The following is a 21,251-nucleotide window of genomic DNA, read 5'->3' on the forward strand; positions in this document are numbered from 1 at the left end:
TTTGGAATTTGTATGCATGGCTTCGAGCTTTAGGGTGCGAAAGTTCTTAGGTAGTAAAGCTCGGGGAACTAAAGGGCTAGTAGTGCCTGGGGTGCTCCACAAAGAAAGTTGACCAAGCTTTTCACACTCATGTTTCACGTGGGCAAACCAAGAAACCTTTTTCAACAAACCCAGGTAGGATAGAAGCTCTTTTGTCTCTGCCTGATATGATGCTAATTCGGGAGTTGCCCAGAGTCTTCACCAGAAGGTTAAAGGTTTTAGGGTAATCTCATCTTCGATCGGCGAAATACCCAAGTCTAGTCGTAGGGGAATTAGCGGGGTACCCGCTGGGAGACCCGTTACTGGTCTTAAAAATCTGTTCTCAACTACAGCTAAGGTAGAAGACGAACAGTGCCCTCATAATTCTGCCCCATACAAGGTGGCTCCACGCGCTTGGGCCCTATACATTTCTAGCGCAGGACCAATGGGTTTGAAAGAGGATTCCCTGGCTAATTTGGCTATACTCCCGGCAATCTGGCATAACTTGAGCTTAGCTTTGGCTATATGTGGCGCCCACTGCATATCTTCTGAAAGGGTGACACCAAAATATTCGAAGACAGGCACCCTTTCCAAATAAGAGCCGTTCAATTGTGCATTGGGACGTGTTGTCTTAGGAGGGTTGACGATCATGATTTTGTTTTTTGTAGTATTAACAATCGCCAAACCAGGGGGGGTGGGGGGGGAGGAGCTTCGCGGGCAAGCAAGATGGCCGCGTAAGCTCGGAGCTCCGCAGACCCTTTGACCCTCCGCAATAATCATGCTTAAAATCCTGTTCCACGTAGGTGGATTCCGACTGCTGACGGGTCACTGATGCGGAGCCTGCCTCCCGCTTTCGAATCGGAGGTTCCTACACTGAGCTACGTCGTGTGATGTCCCTTGCCAAGGAAGCGCCATTGTCTCCTCGGTCTCCGTCACTCCGCATGATTGGGATGCGTAGTGCAGGGTGGTGAACCCCGCTGGCGGAATTTCCGATACGGCCGTGTCTCCTACCACTAGACTGTGTTCCACATCTGTTCTACAACCTCGGCCTGTCGCACCTTGGGCTCGGAGCTGTGTGTGGTGGCCCCTCGGTCTCATCGGACCCAACATGGCGGGCAAGGGTGACCCAGACAAGACATCGAACAAAGGAGTCCGTGGCAAGTCCCAAGTGCAGCAGAACAGGATTGATAGATATGCCCAACTGCGCGTATCGCCTGCACCGGGGGTATCCACTAAGGACATCCCTTCATCGGGCTCGCCAGACGGGTCAGAGCCCACCCTCAGTGACATTATGGGAGCCATCTCGGGCATACGAGCTGAAATACAGAAACAGCACGAGGTCTTGACCCACAAAGTGGACACATTGGCGGTGGATCTCACCCTCATCAGAGCTGATCTGGGTAAAACCAACGATCGGGTGAAATCGCTGGACTTAAAAACCTCGAGCCTTACCACCGACGTCTCGGACCTGCAAACCGAGGTCCGCACCCTACGGCTCGCCTCGGACCAATTCTCCAGGAGACTAGACGACTGTGAAGGCCGTGCCAGGCGACAGAATGTCCGCATCATTGGCGTTCCGGAAGGGTCGGAAGAGGCATCGGCAGACCTGTTCGTTGAGGACCTGATACAGAACCATCTTACTCCCCCGGGTTGAGCAAATTCTTCTCGGTGGAGCGAGCACATCGGGTGCCAGGTGGCCCGCCAAAGTCGGGCGCGGCACCTAGACCCATCATTGCTAGGTTCCTCAACTTCAGGGATCGGGACGCAATTCTACAGGCGTCCAGAAGGCACGGATCGTTACAGTACCAGAACTCTGAGGTGCACTTCTATCCTGACTTTACCAGGGCGGTACAGAGACAACGGCAGAGCTACGGGGGAGTGAAACGGCGACTGAGGGACATGGGACTCAAGTATTCGATGATGTTCCCGGCCAAGCTGCGGGTCGAGCACAACGGCCGAGCATTGTTCTTTGACTTTCCGGACAACGTAAGCGAATGGCTCGACACTACCACAGCATAGCGACGACCGGGACAACAGTGAAGGGGGCGCCGCTGGTGGCGCTGACTTGTGAGAACTGGCTCTACTACAAGGACAATGGCAGTTGGTGGCCCTGCTATATGTGACATTCGTCCCTTTTCCAGTGTAATAGCAATTGAATTTCCTGTTGTTTCATGGGGGGCGGCGGGAGGTGTCCGCGGGGAATCCTACTCCTCTTGGGGCTTTTTGTAGACTAGTTAATGGGGCGACAGGCACACTGCTGGTTGGGGGGGCTTTTTAGTCTGCTGCAGGGGTGCAGGGTGGGGGGTGTTTTGGGACAAGTTCGAATGTCTCTCAGTGTGGTATGGTTTTCTTTCTTTCGGCAAAGGGTGATGTATATTGTTGCACTTTTGATTCTGCAAGGGTCTCTCGGGCCGGGTGGGGGAGGGTGCCACGATGACGGGGGGTAGGAAATTAAAAGTTATCAGTTGGAATGTCAATGGGTTGGGTGACCGAATCAAACGGGGAATTGTGCTACAAATGCTCAAGCGTCACATGCCTGATGTGGTTTTTCTACAGGAAACACATTTGATTGGGAACACATGCAAGGCGCTCAATCGCAAAGGGTACAAGATGGTGGCACACTCAGGGTTCACTTCAGGCTCTCGGGGGGCGGGCGTTCTTGTCCGGGCTTCCCTTCCGCTGGAGATTGACGTCACTACGATAGATGATAGGGGACGCTACGCAGCGGTGGCTGGGCGGTGGGAGGGGAGGGCCCTCATCCTACTTTCAGTTCTACAGACCAGCACGTTCCATGGCCTTGGTGGCGCCATTTTAGCTTTGCCTGACGGCTTACTTATTGTTGGGGGTGACTTCAACTCGGTCTGCTCTGGCACCCTGGACCGACAGCCGTCTAGAGACCTTCGCCACTCTCAACTGTGGTTGCCCACGTTTATAGACTCGATGGGCCTTGTGGATAGTTGGAGACTCTTGCACCCCATGCTTCGTCAGTACTCCTTCCTGTCCAGCGCACATGGTAGCTTGTCCCGTATAGACTACATCCTTACCTTGGCAGCTCACGCTACGGCCGTGTCTGAGGCTCGTTTTCTGGCGCGAGGAATTTCGGATCACTCGCCGCTCCTGGTCTCCTTCGACTTCGATATCGCCCTGTCGGTGAGACCGGCAACGGTCAATCCTTGGTACTTTCGGAACCCAAAGATCCGTGCCCTGCTGGCCAAGGCTATAGACCTTTACTTCTCCGAGAATGAGGGTTCGGTTGGGTCGGCCGCGACCCTGTGGGAAGCGTTCAAGACCGTCCTGAGAGGCGAGGCATTTGCTTTAATAGCGGAGGCCCGTCGGAATAGAGATGCCGATCTCCTTTGTATCGAGGAAGAGATCTTGAACCTCGAAGCCCAACTGGATCCTGAGACTAACCCAGACCTCCTTCATGAGCTTTCCCTGAAGCAGTTGGAGTACCGAGATCTCGCTACGAATGCCGCCCAGACCATGGCTAGGGAACAGCAAGGCCGCATCTACGACGTGGGTGACAAGGCTGGCAAGCTGTTGGCCTGGTTGGACAGGAGGGAGTTGGCTAGTCGGGTTGTACCTGAGATCCTGGGGGCGGATGGAACCCCTGTCACTGACCCTTCCGCCATTGCCGAGTCTTTTGCCGATTATTTCAGGGGCGTCTACACCTCCACCTCTGACTGCTCAGAGGCCGACTCGGCAGAACTTCTTTCGACCGTGGATCTTCCCTGTCTCTCTGAGGCGGATCGCGATGATCTAGACAGGGATATATCTTCTGACTAGATTGCCCTTGCGATCCGCTCCTTGAGATCTGGCAAGGCGCCGGGTCCCAACGGAATCCCGGCTGAGCTCTACAAGATACGGCCTGATGTGGTCTCCCCGCATCTCCGTACTATGTTCTTGGAGGCACGAGACGCCGGCGTTCTCCCCCTGGACCAGAGGGTGGCCACTATTGTAGTCATCCACAAAGACGGTAAACCAAGGGATGTGTGTCAATCGTATCGACCTATCTCCCTCCTGAACACCGAACCTAAGGTCCTCGCTAAATTGCTTGCCAACCGACTGGTTGGGGTTATTGGCGACTTGGTGCACCCGGACCAGTCTGGCCTTATTCCACACCGCAACACTGCCCTCAATCTGAGACGGCTTCATGGCGCCCTGGCTAGGGCGCACACTCTCACGGAGCCAGCTGTGCGGGCATCCCTCGATGCCACCATGGCGTTTGACTCCATTGAGTGGAATTACCTTTGGGCAGTGTTAGCTTTGGCCCGGTCTTCCTTAGCTGGGTGAAACTTCTTTATGCCAGCCCGATGGCTAATGTATCTGTGAATGGACGCCTGTTGACGTCTTTTGCTCTTCACAGGGGTACCAGGCAGGGCTGCCCCCTGTCGCCTCTCCTTTTAGCCCTGGCTCTCGAGCCCTTGGCGGCTAGGCTACGCTTCCACCCCGACCTCCATGGTATCACCTGGGCACCTGACTTCGAGGACCGTATCTCCCTGTACGCAGACGACATCCTTCTATATTTGACGTCCCCGTACAAGTCTCTCATTGTTGCCTGTGACGTGCTCAGACACTTCGGGAGATACTCTGGCCTGATTATCAACTGGGCCAAGTCCTCCCTATACGTATTGAAAGGGGACACGCCGCGCCTCCCCAGAGGCTGCAACATTCAGGTGGCCACGCAGGGCTTCAAGTACCTAGGGATCTATATCTCTGGGAACCCGAAGGTTCGATACGACCAGAATTTGCTCCCCCCACTGCAGCGCCTTCGACGCGACGTGGAGGGTTGGCATAAGCTCCCGCTCTCCCTGCTTGGCCGAGCGGCCCTGTTTAAAATGATGTCCTTGCCCAGACTCCTGTATGCCCTACAAAACACCCAAGACCCGGTACCGGCCCGATATTTCCGGGAAGTTGAGAGCCTTCAGCGGGCCCTACTTTGGGATGGCCGCCCTCGGGTGGCGATCGCGAAGCTCACGCTCCCGTGGTATGACGGGGGCATAGCGCTACCGGATGTACGTAGGTATTATTGGGCCTCCCAGCTTGCAGCCCTCAACCACGGGTTTTATGGGCCGGTGAATAGCCCCGGATACGCCATGGACAGGTGGCTTATGGGCGGTGGTAATTATTACCGAGCCCTGTACTCCAGATCTCTGGATCGGCGGATGTCCGGTCCCACGAAGACGGCCGTATCTATTTGGCGCACGATCACCAAGGTGCAGGGCTGGCAGGGCAGACTGACCAGCTTCACTCCCCTGTATGAATCCGATATGTTGGGCAGACTATGGCACACCAAGGGCTTTGATAAATGGGACCTCATTGGCATCTCTAGGGTGGGGGATGTGATTTCCATAGGGGCTATCAAGACCTTCCCCCAGCTACAGACTGAGTACCAGCTGGGTGCCTCGGAGTTCTTCCGATATGCCCAGCTGAAGCATGCCTTGCTTTCTGCTACCACCCCGGGGGAGGATATCCCGGAAAGCTCACCGCTGGAGGACAGAGTGCTGGACGGCCATATGCCCGATAGCGCGATCTCACTGTCTTACAAAAAGCTAATTAATGTCCGCACTGACCTTCTCCTTGGGTTGCGAGACCAGTGGGTGGCGGATGGCCTGGAGATCGACGAGGAGGACTGGCAGAGTGCGGTGTCCTCCCCTAAGGAGGTTGCCATCTCATCTCGGCTTCGTCTGGTCCAATTTAAAATCCTGCACAGGGTATACGTTACTGGCCCCCGCCTTATACACATGGGTTACTCGCCCGACGGCCTCTGTCGTCGAGGCTGTGGTGCCCTCGCCACCTTCTTACACATATTGTGGGAATGTCCGGCCATAGCGTCCTACTGGAGGAGGATTCACAGGGTCATGAGCGAAGTGTCGGGAGTGGGGATTGTGGCGGAAGCACGTAGGTGCCTCCTCAACATTTGGGAGCCAACAGATCACAACACAGCCCAAACTCAGTGGGTGACCCTAGGCAATATGGTGGCCAAGAGAGACATCGCTCAGAGGTGGGGAGCCAGTACGGCACCCCTTGTGGTACAATGGAAAGCCAACATGGATTGGTGTATGTTCCGGGAGAAGACTGTCTATGCTGCCAGGGGTAAACCTAACAAATGGAACAGGGTGTGGGGTGCTTGGAACTCTTACCGGGGCGATGTGTGCCTGCCCCCTGAGCCTGCTTCATTGGATGAGCACCTGTTACTGTGACCTACGACACCGACTGTACACGATAACTGATTGATCCTGTATTTCCCCCCCCCCCCCCCTCCTATCATCCTCCACTCTTCTGTACTTCTGAGCTGCTGGTCTCTCTCTCCTCCCGGCCCTCTACTCCTTGCTGTATTCTTCTCCCACTGCCACTTCTCGGCGCCACTTGGCGTCTTTCTTCTTATCGTTATAAAATTATAAAATAAACCTATAATTTCCTGCCGTACCTGATTTGCACTACTATGCTCTGCCTACTATGCTGCCTTGCCTCCGGGATGTTAGGCTGAATAGCTGTGTGCTCTTGTGAAATAAAGGTTTTCAAAATAAAAAAAAATAAAAAAAAATAAATAAATAAAAAATCGCCAAACCCCTAGTATTACTAAATGAGGCGAAACTATCCAATAACCTCTGGATGCCCGTCTGTGTTTTTGATAGGAGGAGGGTATCGTCAGCAAACATCAATGCTGCCACCTTGGTGTTTGCTAACTTTGGGGCATCATTATTTGCTACCTCAGCCAGAAGTGGAATTATTGCGTTGACAAAGAGGCAAAACAGGGTGGGTGCAAGCACACAGCCCTGTCTTACACCTCTGCCAACTGAAAGCCTGCTAGTTAAATCTCCTCCCCTTCCACATCTACCTTTAGCATAGGTGTCATCATGCAACTTAATCAAGATGTCAAGTAGATAAGAAGGGATCCCCATATCTCTTAAACCCCCCCACAATTTGGGTCTGGGGAAGCGATCAAAAGCAGTTTTCAGGTCAACAAATATCAGATAGAGGCTGCCACCCTCCATTGATACTGTCTTCCATGTGATTAGTTGGAATCTAAACACTTGGTCGAATGTGGAGGTATTTTTCCTGAATCCTGCTTGGTATGGGCAGATGTCATTTTCTTCCAGCCAAGCCTGGATTCGATCCAATATTACACGAGCAAACAGTTTTTGTGTGACATCGATCAAACTGATCGGTCTATCGTTTGCTGGGTATAGCGGAGAACCCTTTTTAAAGATTGGAACAATTTCGGCCCCAGCCCAGGTGTCATGGATGGGTATGCCGTTCATGATGGCATTGAATAGGACTAGAAGATAAGGGCCCCAAATTGACGGTTCATCTCGGAACATATCCCCAGGGAGCTTGTCTAACCCTGGTGCCTTTCCGGCTGATAGTCTTTCTATTGCTAAGGTAACCTCTCAAAGCGTTATTCCTTCGTAAATAGCATTTGCCGGTCTACTCAATGTTGCCAGATAGCCATCTGCACATGGATTTCCCAAGCAAAACGTACCCCTAAGGTCTAATTGGGGATCCTGTTCTGCATCATTTGCATACAGAGCTGAGAAATGCTCGGTCCACACTTCAGCAGGTAGGTTAGGTTCACGGACAAGGGTACCCTCCTTACATCCCGTTATTATTGACCAGAATGTTTTCATATCCCGAGTCAATAGGGCAGATTTAATGTTTAGCCATTTATTTTCTTCCCAGGCTAATTTAGCACTTAAACATCTTTATAGTCGGCCCATCTGCTTTTAATCAATAACTTTCCATCCCCTTTAATAGCCTCCAACAACGCGGTCTTGGCCTTACAACATTTACCATCATACCACGAATGCGGTGAGTCATTGGTTCTCCTTGAGCAACTAATGGGATTTAAAATATCAGCTAAATTATCTATAAGCTGATCATGAAGTGATGCAACCAAGTGTAGATGGAGTGGGTTAGTTCCGTCAGCCCCAAGCATCCTTAGTTCCTGCAATATCGGGACAACCGTTCCATAGAGCTCTGACAGTTTCTCCGGAGACTGTTTCATTGCCCCCCATTTTATCCTTCTCCTATCGTTGGTCAGAGTTAATCTGTCATCAATTTGGGTCTCACTAGGAGGGGATATACCAGAGTCTGGGACCCCAAAGGATCGAGACAGAGAATTATGGTCACTATCCGTCCGTGGGATAAACTCAAAAAAGTCCTTCACCCGATGCCAAGAACTGCACTCAACCATAATATAATCTATTTGGGAGGCCTGACCGGTTCTGTTAAATGTCGGCCTACTCGGTCTATCCAAAGGGGTACGGCCGTTGCAGGCCCTCAAATAGTGGGTTAGTGCAATGGCATTAATTTGTAAAACCAGAGTTGACCAGGATTTTGCTGGATACGTTTGGGGGTCAGGTATAGACCACTGTAGGTCCTCCTCATTAGTGGTCTGTGCCTAGGAGGGGTTCGAAGTGGCAGTTTAGATCTCCACCGACTATCAGGCCTGAGTTAGATGGCACCCTCAGAATGAGGAGATTTAGTTCCTCCAAAGTTTTAGATTCCTGACCGAGTGGTACAGGGCGGGAATAGATATTAATAATTACTAGTTTCAATTTAGATGGAAAGGCGAGTAGTACTGTTTGGATATCTAGGGAGTGGGTATTCAGGGAGGTAGGATAGCAACCCACATGGGAAGCTACCCATATAGAAAGTCCACCCGACGGCCTTCCTCTCCCCCCGTACTAGCAGGTATAGTGTAAGTAGCAAAACCCACACTTGCACAATCATCTCTTACCCATGTCTCCTGGAACAGACAGACATCAAACTGGTCAACAAACGCACCCCATTCGGGGGGGGAGATAACTTAGCCTTAATGCCTGCCAGGTTCCATGATAGAATCTTAAGATCTCCACGTTGCCTTGGTGTTTCATCAGGGTGACTAGAAGCAATTTCTGATGACATTTGGGGATTAAAGAAATTTAGGACATCCGTGGGAAAGTTAGTTGGGATAATTGTTGCGGTAACCAACAGCAAAATAAGAGATGAAGATACCCCTACCCCAGGCGTAATCCCAACGGATATATCCAATTCTGGATTCGCAACAAACATGGATGACCCCAGGAGGTTCCCTAAATTTTTCATCACATTCCCTTCCTGTATGTCCATGCCATTCAGTACGGACATACTAAATCCCTGCTAAGGTGGACAAAAAGAAAGCTTTGGGAGCCTTACTCCAATATAGCTGAAGCCATTCCCCTGCAATCGTCTTTTATGTCCTATAGATCATACTTCTAGGAAAGGAGATAATGATGTTTCAACTCATGGTTTAGAGCCATGTCCAAACAGACTCACATGAGAGTACTAGGTGTAATATGCAAGTTATCATGGAGACAAGCCATTTTTCCAAGTGTAACTACAATGGCAGCACACAAGAGAGTTGTTCTTTGATAGTCTATTTCTTTTAAGTTTCTCAGATAAGCTATATTTCAATTATCAGTTTGACAAAATATTTGTGAGCAGACTATACCTAAAGTTGTATGGGCAAAAATGTGATCTTATGTTGAGAGGAAAAAATGTTGGTAACCTCCCAATTACGCTTGCCTATTTTCAGAAAATAAATGTGGTCATGTGAGGTTTATGTTTTTCCACTCCTGCCTGTGCTACGTTTTGGGCACCAATTATTGCATTTCAGCCACATTTTACTGATGGGCTAATCGAAATAAGATTGTAACACTTAGTTTAACAAATGTTGGTTAAATGAAGCAGGATGATAGCTGAAGTTGTGCACCCTTTGCAAGTATGCACTCGATGTATAGGCACCGACTCCTCTAAAGATACAGAAAGGCTCATGTGCATCGTTGGGCCAGACAAAGAGGAATCTTGAATTGACGATCCCAACAAAGAAAGTACACCGAGGGCCTTTGAATAAAGAATCGCCATTAGAGGTTATCCATTGCAGCTCAACTGAGGCTGGGAAGAAAGCAAGACATTCCCATTTAGCATTTCACACTTTTGTTGGAAAAATCACAAAACTTCACTTTATTAAAAATAGTTTTATTTAACTGGTCACCTCTGATGGGTTGATCCGAGGGTTGCATAACTTTTGACAGCTGAATTATATTTGTACTTAACAATTTCAGATAATCTCCTCTTGTTTAGCCTATACATGCAGAAAAAGTGAAGTTGAAATTGTTTTTTTCCGCTCCATTGCAGGCGAAAAAGCTTGGACAACTGAATTACACCCACCCCTTGATTACACTCCAGCAGAATCAATTTACTTTGCATGCAGATGCCAGTACAGAACGCAGTTTTTTTTCGTTATGACTACAGCCAATATATTCCTCTCCTAATGCATAGCAGACAATGAAGTGGTAAGGACAGACTGCAATCACATCCAGCAGTTGGATAGCTGTTGCACTGGATGTCTACCCTCAGTATATCAGTGGAAATCCATTAAATGGTGCCAATGTTGCCAAAGAGTGTTATTGTTGTGTGACTGACTTCTACAACACCTCGAGATCAGAACATTCAAAACACAACGGTAGCGTTAATGAACTCACCTTTCAGCGGATCATGCTCTGCCCTCATGATATCAATTAAAGAGTTCTCCAACGAGTGCATGTTCAAACTGTCGTACATTCTATTTCGATCCTGTAATGAAACAAAATAAATATCCATGTCAAAATGCAGTAAACTTTTGTATTTGTCAAGAAAACAATGGGGTACACCCACTACTTCAAATTAGGCCTGTGAGACCTTATATATGTTTAGCCACGCAGCACATTATCCTGGGAGCTGTGCTGCCAGGAACTGAAGAGCTATCCAATTACAACACACTGGGTAATACACTGTGATTCAGCAATACATACTTGCCTGAAGAAACATTTGTGAACACATATCAAGGCTTTTTAACGCACAGACACAATGACAAGTGCCTCAATGCAAATCAACAGCACTATAACATTCTGTATGCGACTGCATCACTAGGGTATTGAACAGCCCATGAAAAAAGCTGTGAGGTACTTTCAAATGGCAGAGACATCACATCACTCCTGCCCAAGCCTCTATTCACCAAGCACCCTTCTCAAGAGTTTTCCATTCAAAACACTGCTCGCACTATCCGTTTATCAGCAAGCCCCAGACACCTGGGCTTAGGAGCAATGGACATATTATTATTATTATTATTATTATTAGCCGGTTTGTAAAGCGCTGGAATCTACTCCACAAGGGAGTATCTCTGCGCTGTGGAGCTTTCATAAATGGTAGTAATGCATACGAAAGACCAAGACAAAAGCACAAAGAGAGAAAAGAGGAATAACAGGAGGAAAAAAGATAATCACAAAGGGTCAAACATGCCCAAGGAGTTAAAAGACCAGAAATTCAGATCAGCCCTGAAACAGAAAAGTTTTCAATTTACTTCTGAAGCTGGAATGGTTCGCACATTGTCGGAGGGAAAGGGGAAGATCATTCCAGAGCGTAGGACCAATGACAGACAGTGCTTTGCCACCCTGTCTTGCCTTTTTATCCTAGGCACCTTCAAAAGCAGCGGATTGCTAGATCGTAGACACCTCATGGGAGCATAAGAAACACATTTTTCTGCTAAATATGAGGGCCCTAAACCATTGATTCCTTTATGGACAATACAGCAGACCTTAAATTTAATCCTCCGACGGATAGACAGCCAGTGAAGCTTTGTCAGAAGGGGCTTTGAAGGAGTTCGGGGGTGGGGGGGGCATTTAAGACCAATCTGGCAGCTGCATTCTGAAATACTTGGAGTCTATCTAGTACTCCTTCATTGGCAGATGCTAACAGGCCATTACAGTAGTCAATACGACTTAATACCAGCGCCTGCACCAGGGTCTTCTTAGTAGAATCAGGCAAGAGAGGAAATACCTTGCGGAGAAGGCCAATCATGCGAAAGCAGGTCACAACTATATGGTTTCCCTGTTTGAATGTTAGTTCCTGCTCCTGCCGTACACCAAGGTTTTTGATCACAGGTTTTGGCTCGGGTAATGGGCCTAACTCGGTGGGCCACCAATCAGGGCCCCATAGTAGCTTGGCCTCGCCGAAAAGCATCAGTTCCGTTTTTGTAACATTACACTGGAGGAAGTTTGACGACATGCAACACGACACTGCTTTCATCCCTTCAGAGAAGGATCGTTTTACCTCTGTAGTTAGAGTAGTAAAGGGAAAAAGCAGTTCAGGGTCGTCAGCATATGAGACTAAACTGAAGCCAAAAGCTCTCATGATCTTAGCAAGGGGGGCCACATAGATGTTAAAAAGAGTTGGGCTTAGACAGGAGCCCTGTGGCACCCCCTTAGAGATCATGGCCTCAGAAGAATAAAATTCCCCCATGCTGACACGCTGAGAACGTTCAGAGAGGAAACTCTTCAGCCAGTCCAGTGCAATGTCCTCCAGTCCACTCTCAACCAGGCGATCGATAAGAATAGAATGAGATACTGTATCGAATGCTGCCGATAAATCCAACAGCACCAGGACAGCCGAGACTCCCCTGTCCTGGTACATGCGGAGGTCGTCCGTTATCGACAGCAAAGCAGATTCGGTACTATAGTTCGGCCTAAAGCCAGACTGAGAGGGATCCAGACTTCCAGATTGTTCCAGGAAGTTGGAAAGATGTTTGTTCACATGCTTTTCGATTATCTTACCCAAAAAAGGGAGCAGAGAGATAGGACGTAGGTTGGCAAGATCAGTCCAAGGTACGGAAAGATTTTTTCTAATAGGCCTAACCAAGGCCTTTTTCCATTCTCTTGGTACACACCCAGTATCTAACGAGAGGTTCATCAGTTTCACAATTTCAGGACTCAAAACTTTGCCAACTACACCCATAACATGTCCTGGGATTAAATCGGACAGACTACCACTTTTGATAAGATCAATCAGTTTTCTCCACCTCCCACAAGGTTATATTAGGGAAGCTAGAGAAGGTAATCTGACGAGAGCTTCTATTAGCCTTGGAGAAAACAGTACATGGGTCAATAAGTGCATTTGACACCACGATTTTGCTGTAAATTTTTTCGATCTTCTCAGTAAAGAAAGCTGAGACATTGGCACAGAGTTGTTGCGATGAAATGTCTAAGCTTTCACATGCCACGGGTTTAAGGAAGGAGTTTAAGACATGGTATAGGGCTTTAGGGGCATTCCCTGCCTTATCTAGTTGCACCGTGATGTAGTTCTTACGGGCAACTTTAATGGCTTTGTGGTAAATGTTCATGGCTGTATGATAGCTGGATTTATCCAGCTCCAAATGAAATGTTCTCCATACTTTCTCCTTTTTCCTGACCTTTTGTTTTAGAACCCGCAACTCCTCGGAGAACCAGACTTCCTGTTTCCGGGCCGGCTTTTCTTTGAACAGTTTTTGCGGGGCTATTATTTCAACCGCTCTATAGACAGCCTCTTCATAATTGTTAAGAGACAAATCAATAGTATCGGTGTTTGCCGATTGAGGTGCGACAAATATCCCTTTAAAAGCATCCTACGATACTTTATGCCATGGTCTACGCAGAAGCGGAATCCTTGACGAGCAGTTTGCTATAACCTCTTGCTCAGGTATAGTAAATTCAAGGATTCAGTGGTCAGTCCAGCTAACCTGTTTCGGCTGAGAGAATATCGTCTGTAAGGAGTTAGATAGAATCAGGTCCAAGGTATGCCCCGCCTGATGTGTGGGACCAATATTACATTGTTTTAGAACAAGCAAGGACAAATCATCCAACAGCGATTGAGCCTCCACGTTTCCTCTCAACTCGCTATGAATGTTAAAATCCCCAAGCAGTAGGAAGTCTTCGTCCAAGTCAATGTAAGGTGGCAATATTTTTATCAAAACCTTGGAAACCTTTAGGACCAGGGGAACGGTAAACTAGCCCCCCTTTCCTAGAGGTCTTAGGTGAAGTGCCCATTTTGAACACTATCATTTCCAAATCGGGATTATTATATTGGTCTAAAATCGAGATAATGATGTTACTTTTATGGACAATGGCTATACCTCCACCCCCTTTGGTCCGCCGGTCCATTCTAATGATCTTATATCCCTCTGGAATGCCCAAGGTAATAACCGGAAGGGAATGAGGCTTAAGCCATGTTTCAGTGAGGAAACATAAGTCAGGTTTATAAGAGGAGATGGTATCCCAAACCTCAGTGTGGTGATTAGATAAAGATCTGTCATTGCATAACATATTTCTCCAAACCGGACAAGTGTCCTCTTTAGCTATTCGCATACCAGATGGGAGAGCTTTTTTCCTCAAAGAACAATCTATTAGCGGCTGAAAATAGCAGTGTCTGCATGAAAAGGGTCCTTCAGGGGGAATATCATTTTTGATCGTGCATGCATTCACAAGAGTAGCCCTTATATTATGGAGGGATTGGAATGAGTAACTCACCCTACATACAGCAGTGTCGCCTTCATTTCCTGACATAGCCATAGCCCCCAGCCCCTCGCCCCGTCCTGTCGCGGACGGGCACAGACGGGCTTCTCTTAGGCTTGTCTTTAACGCGCTCTTTGGCGCTCTCCAGCACGCGATCGCTGCGCGCTCACTGTAGTGGGAGGGTTAAGTAGCTCTCTGCGTCCAGAATCTAGAGCGCTAACCGCTCGTGAGTGGGGGAGGTCCCTGGCTCTGCTATCGCACCCGAGTCAGAACGGGGCGGGGAGGGTCAAACACACGATCCCAGAGTCGGTTAAGTCGGCTTTTTCCCCACGGAAGCGCTATCTAAATAATGTGATAATGCACCCAGTCGGTTTTAAAAATAATGCGGCGAGATAAAAACTTCAGAACCTGTATAACAAAAAATGGTTAAAAGTAGCACACAATATCACAATTTATAACCAAATCATAGACAGTCAATCAGTAACGCTACTGTGAAAGCTCCAAGCGGGTTAGGAGACACTGCCACTGTCTCTTTACCACATAGCACCAACAACCAAATGGTCCCAATTGTCAGGTAGAGGGGAAATAATTGATCAACAGAGACAGCATCAGCATCATTTAATCTCCGTGTACATAAAAACAAAAAAATTAACTTGACATTGTGGAATATAACTGGCTCTTTTGTAAAGCGTTCCAATAGCTTCGTGTCAGTTAAGTTCTTGCTCTACAAAAAAGCCCCCAAAAATGAATCTGACATAGTCTAATGTAACGTGCGTTCATGTAACGCACTTAAACACCTTCAGGTAGCCAGAGGTCACATTATATAACAAATAGCTCAGTCCCTGGGGAGCTACTGTGAATGTTCTCCGAAATTAGAGCACTGAGAGGAGGAGGATGACAGGAATCGACAAAGGGGCAGGCATGCAGCGACATGGGAGGTGGCAGGGACGAATACTGCTTCCATTTGTCAGGAAAAGGGGAAATAATGAATAAACTGGGTGGTGTAGGCATCAGAATCTCTGCGCTCCTTAAAACCAAAAAATTAACAAGGCCTTGTAAAGTGCTTTAATACCTTTGAGTTAGTCGAGTTCAAGCTCTTTTAAAATGAGACAGGAGTTGCCCAAGCCTTGCCATTAACTTACCTGCAAGGTTGGGCTGCTGAAGTTCCAGTGACCGAGGCTCGTAAAGCAACAAGCAGCGAAGCAAGAGGGGATTTGGGGGAAATCTTAGCACTTTGAAGTTAGAGAAAACTAAAAATGCGATTTCAAAAACAGTCCGAAGTGTCTACATTTCATCTCTGTATTTCAATAGAGAGATGACAATAAAGGCCCTATTTGACATAAAAGAATGTCAAAGAATGTAAAAGAATGTAAAAGCTGTAAGGCTTTCCCCAGGGATTTCTACTTGCCACAGGGGCTGAACCATATGCACCGGAGAGACGGTGTTGAATGCCGCCGAAAGGTCAAGCATTATCAGAACCGCTGCCCGCCCTGTTATAACTGTGCACAAATACAGTTGGTAGCCGCAATAAGGGCAGACTCTGTACTGTGACTGGCGCGGAACCCGTTCTGAGAGAGATCAAAGATCTCCTGGGATTCAACATACTTCATCAGTTCTTTATTGATGAATTTCTCCAGGATCTTAGCCTGGGCGTGGAAAAGGGAAATTGGGCAGAAATTCTTCAAATCCAGGGGGGTCAGCGTTAGGTTTTTTAAGAAGCAGTGAAACAAAGACTTCCTTCTGAATGGCCGGACAACTACCGGATTGAAGCGTGTTGTTAAACACCTCGTACAGGAATTTGAAAACTGGTTCCGGAGCCGATTGGAGTGTTGCAGGAGTGCATGGAGCACCCTGCAACATGGAGCACCCGATTTTAAGCCCAGCATTGTTTGCTGAACCGTGATCTATGGAAAGGAAGAGAAAAGATTCTTCTAACAATCCTGAGTGGAGTCAGCAAAGACCGGTTCCTCCCCTCCAGAGAGGACCAGATCTTGAACAATCTCAAGGACCTCATCTTGAAAATAGATTGAAACCTTATCACAGAATTCTTGAGAGGACTTCAGCAGCTGTAGGCTCGGAGGCTCAGATATCTCCTTTATGACTTTATACAGCCTCCTGGAGGAATTGTCAGCCAACGTAATCTTTTTTGTAAAAAAAACATTATTTGGCATGAAAGATAGCTTGTTTATATTTCCATAGAAGAGTTTTCCGCTTTCCTTTTTCACAGACGTATGGGTTTGACTGCCAATTCCGCTCTTGTCTGCGGCATTTCTGCCTAAGTGACATGAGCTCTGCCGAAAACCAAGGGGCTGAGGGTTTCATTCTTTTGATAACACAGTTTTTATGCGGAGCGACAATATCCAAGGCCGCATTAATCCACACACAGAAACTCTGCTTTCTAGCATCAGATACCGTTGCTAGAGCGGTTTACCAGTTTCCAGCTGTGATTTTCTTCACACACCTGCAGCATATATGCTTGGGAGAGGAACCCTTTTCTCCCATTCTAGGCGTGTCAAAAATACTTTGCACCCAATTAGCCACTGATCAACCAGCGAAGCGGCTGAACTGTCTCAAGACCAAGTTCTTATGGTTAGTGAAAATGCCATCCAGGGTATGACCCACGGTATGGATCGGAGATTGGCTCGTAACCCAGGTGTGTCATGAGAACCAGAAATAGAACAGGGTCATTATCCTGACTGTTGTCGAAATGAAAGTCAAAGTCCCCTAAGATGGTCTATTGAGCGATGATAACAATTGGTTTCAAGATTTTACACCAAGTCTCTGCAAACTTATATCGCGGACCAGGCGTACGGTACATCAAAAGGCCTGCAAAAGTGTAATTCTCGGATACCTGAATCCCAGAAGAGGCTGCCTCCAATGAGATGCCCGGGCCTCTCTCGATAGTACTAAGGGTACAACTCAAGCTCTCACATGCCACTAGTGTCAGGCTGCCTCCCCTATGACCTAAATGGTTACATCTAAGTAGAGTGTAGCCAGGAGGGACAGTGTCTAGTAGGTCAGGCCAGAATCATCCCTAGCCCATGTCTCCGTGATGAAAAGACAGTCCAGGTTGAGTGTTTGAATGGTCAAGACAATTTCAAATTTATGCTTTAGCATGGAACATGCGTGAATTAAGATCACAAAGATAAAGCTTAAATGGGGAGGTATTATGGACTAGGTTCACAGACCGTGGATGGACTAAAACACTGTCCAATCCCTATTTAAATTAGCCAGAGTCTTGTGCAAGTGATGGCAACCACAAGGGTGCCTGGACCAAAAGCCAGAGAATTCTCTGAAATCAAAACGGTGAGGCCTTCGCGTCCACTGGTACACATAATCAAGAGGAATGATCAATGAATAGTAATAAAAGTAAAGCTAGGGTGTTATATATCGTTCCAATAGACTGGTGACACATCCATCCAAACTAATAAGACTACTATACAGATTTTAAACCAATTAAAATAGTAATAGAGAAGGACATAAGTTGAGTATTTAAGAGGACTGAACCAACCCCCACCCTGTGGCACACAGTGTCATACTATTCTCCATATGCTTGGTGCACAGGGGTAATACCGAAGTCGTTTTTCCAATTATTAACCTTTCAACTTTGAAATACAAATTTAAATAAGGTGAGTGAAAGATCTCATTGTTGGGACAAGGTTAATATAATGGTAAAATGATATAACACTAAGATTGCTCAAGTTTATTCAATTTTTGGAACTCCCTTTTGTACGTAGAAAACACACCCATTTGAAGACATACGCCACTCTAACCTCCAGAATGTGACCTTGCAGGTACCTCATAAAATATCTAATCTAAATAATGAGCGGGTTAGAGGAGACTTCTCTGAAATGTATACTCTGCACTGCCAACATACATTGCTAATAAGCCCTTATCTTTTGGTTTGTTAAATGTTACTTTAGAGTAATTTTCCACATTCGGCGTACAATATTTGGACGAAAAATTACATTTCATATTTTATTTGTTCAGGGATCCCGGTTTCCAACTGACAGCAATGTGTTATTAGATAGTGATTATGTCTATTGTTTGATTCCAGAATTTGCTGCTTCCTGAAAGTAGATTCAATTTTCATTTTTTTGCAAGTGAAGCAAACGTTAATAGTGTAGCATACTGTAATCTCTAGTACACTCACTTTGCTATGATCATGAAGCTACTTACGCCTCTTCATATTTATCCATTTATGCATGGAGTTATAACTTAGAAATTGCAGGCCTTGAGCTGATCCGCTGTTCTTGATAAACCAGTTGTCTAAACTGTAGCTTTTAGAGGGACAGACTGTCTACCTGCTTGTTAAAGTACCATATATAGCACTATCTTACATGGAAAGTTTCCAGATACAGTTTTGCATCCTCAGATTGTTGTATGCATTATCAAGAAAGCCTCCTCTGTGTTCCCATGAAACAACAGACTTAAAACTTCAAGTCTTTGGGTCGCATTTTCTTCCAAATGGACATCTTACTTTCCAACGTCTGCATGCTTCCCCTCGGAGCACAGTGCACTTTATCTAATGCAAGTTTGCCTTAATCACTTATGGTTTTGCAAATAGTCTGGATCCTCTTTCCAAAGATCACAACCTCTTCTTTTAAAAGAAACCCCTGCAACCCAACAATACCCAATCTCCTGAAACTCCTCTTTTAATACAGTCAACCATTCCATGAATGTACATATCACCTCTTCTTATACCAAAACTGCTATTAATGTGATCCATCAGACACTGGGGTAAATTAATGGAATGATTTGTTTGACAGCAGAATACTAATCTCAATAACCATGTGGTGGTAGCAGGGGTGGTGTGTGGGGTGCTGGTGGCAGAAACGAGAATACCAAAATGGACAAAACTGCTCTAAACTACCACCTTACTGAAAACCACTCTTACTCCTCCATCCACTTTACTGCTGAGCGATGTGCACAATTATATGATACCCACATCTTTGATTATTACACACACAACATGGAACACACTTGCCAAATAGAATAAAAAAGAGAACATGATTCCACATACACCGTGTAGTGTAGAGGTAGTGAGCGCTATAAAATTATTACAACACTTCATGGTGTTCACAAGCAGCCAACACACTGTTGCTCACATCCGTGCCTTAGTCAGGGTGTTACAGTTCCTGAACTTAACTGTCAAAACAAATCATGCATGTTTGAAGACACAGAGTAAATCTCGTCATCATATTTTTTCTATCAATGCACACAGGTCATTTTGTAATGTCACTTAAGCTAATATGGGTTCAAGAAAGTTATTTTATCATATATAGTTGATAAAAAATATTTAACCCTCTGTTGTATATGTATTTATAAGTTTCTGCATTATGCTATTGTTCTTGGCAGAATGTACTCACAGTATGTTTTCCATGTCCACTGGTTTATGTCACAGCATTCTCTTCCAAACCTTCGGAAGTTATTTATGTGACGTCATCCCTCCTGCCAGGCATTCCGCCCTTTCACCCTGTCCTGACCTGACCTTTTCCCCTCTTTCCCGTGGGCTTTTGTAATTCATTCGCTTATAATAAATCCTTCCTAACTCCACCTTTGAGAGTCCTTCTTCATTTCACAACAACTTGGCGACGAGGATGGGATGAAGGTCCACAGAAAAGAAGAGAAAAATATTTGGAAAAGGAAAGTTATTTTAATCAGACCTGGAGGTGAAACTACAATGCTACGGTAATCTGAGAGACAGCAAGCTGACGCAGTACAAGAATTACGAAGTAAGTGCGCATCAATATATTAAACTTGTGAGGTAGATTACCGGCAGTGCGCAGTCAACAGATTTCTGACAGGAACACACAGTGCATGTCAGGAGTGATGTAGGGCTAATTCCAACATAGTAATTGGGTTAGACCCAGAAATGTCATACCGACGTGCGTGCAGCCATTTTGGGAACTTAAATGAAATCTGACAAATTATCGGCGCATTATCGTGCATTAGCTTATTGAAATCGGAGGAAATTTTGACATCTAAAACAAAGTGAGTCATAACGGCATTGCTAAGTCCAAGTAAGACACTTATATACAATTCAACCTGGCAGAGTTGGTGATGTAAAATGCAGATGGATATTCTGAGAATGAAATAACTAATATACGAGATAATTGAGGAAGGAGAAGTAATCTACTTGTATAAGGGATGAAGTGATCTAACATCCTTAATAAAAAGGAAATATAAAATAGTAAAAGCAATATGGGGCAAAGCAACAATGTATGTGTACCACCACTCTTCTTGGATGAGCCAGGAAAGTCACAAATGAAATGGAAGAGTTGGCTGAGAGGATTTAAAAATTATATAATTTCAATTGATGGAAAAAGATATGATGCTGAGAGGAACAAAAGCACTACTTTTTTGACTTCTGGGAAAAGCAGGGCAGGAAATATTGGATAGTCTTCCTGAGTATGAAAGTCCACCAGGGGTTTTCATACCATTAAATGAGTACCAGGAAGCGATTAAGAGACTTGAAAAACAATTTTCAGAAGAGAGTAATAACTTGGTAGGAAGGCACAAGTTTGCATTGAGGAAACAAGAGGAAGGAGAAACCATTGAGGAATATGTTGCAAACTTGCGCGTATTGGCAAAAGACTGTGAATTCGAGGAGATGACATATATATATATATATATATATATATATATATATATATATATATAAGCATGCAGAAATCCTACTCTACAAGAAGTACTGGATATTGTTAAGGGTATTGAGAGGTCGCTTATATCTACAAAAGAATGATCCTGCACCAATTCTAATGCTAATGTGTTTAATTTACAGGGGGAAAAGAGATACGATAATAGAAACTACTTAAGAAATAAGGGTAACAAGAAAGCTGATGGTAAACATTTATGCTGTTTTAGATGTGGATCTCAGGAACACTTGGCAAACTGTAAAACGTG

The 21,251-nt window shown here is 46.2% G+C and overlaps 1 protein-coding gene across 4 annotated transcripts in view; it reads right to left on the reverse strand.

The window, feature by feature from the left end:
- Positions 1-21,251, reverse strand: part of CPEB2 (cytoplasmic polyadenylation element binding protein 2) — a 167,940-nt gene that overhangs the window by 91,225 nt on the left and 55,464 nt on the right. For all 4 annotated transcript variants that reach the window (XM_086964077.1, XM_086964079.1, XM_086964080.1 and 1 more), the window contains exon 3: positions 10,527-10,617. In XM_086964077.1, the coding sequence (XP_086820203.1) occupies positions 10,527-10,617 (91 nt within the window). The remainder of the gene's footprint in view (positions 1-10,526; positions 10,618-21,251) is intronic.

This window comes from Lissotriton vulgaris, chromosome 3_2 (genome assembly GCF_964263255.1).
Source record: "Lissotriton vulgaris chromosome 3_2, aLisVul1.2, whole genome shotgun sequence".
NCBI classification, from domain to species: Eukaryota; Metazoa; Chordata; class Amphibia; order Caudata; family Salamandridae; genus Lissotriton; species Lissotriton vulgaris.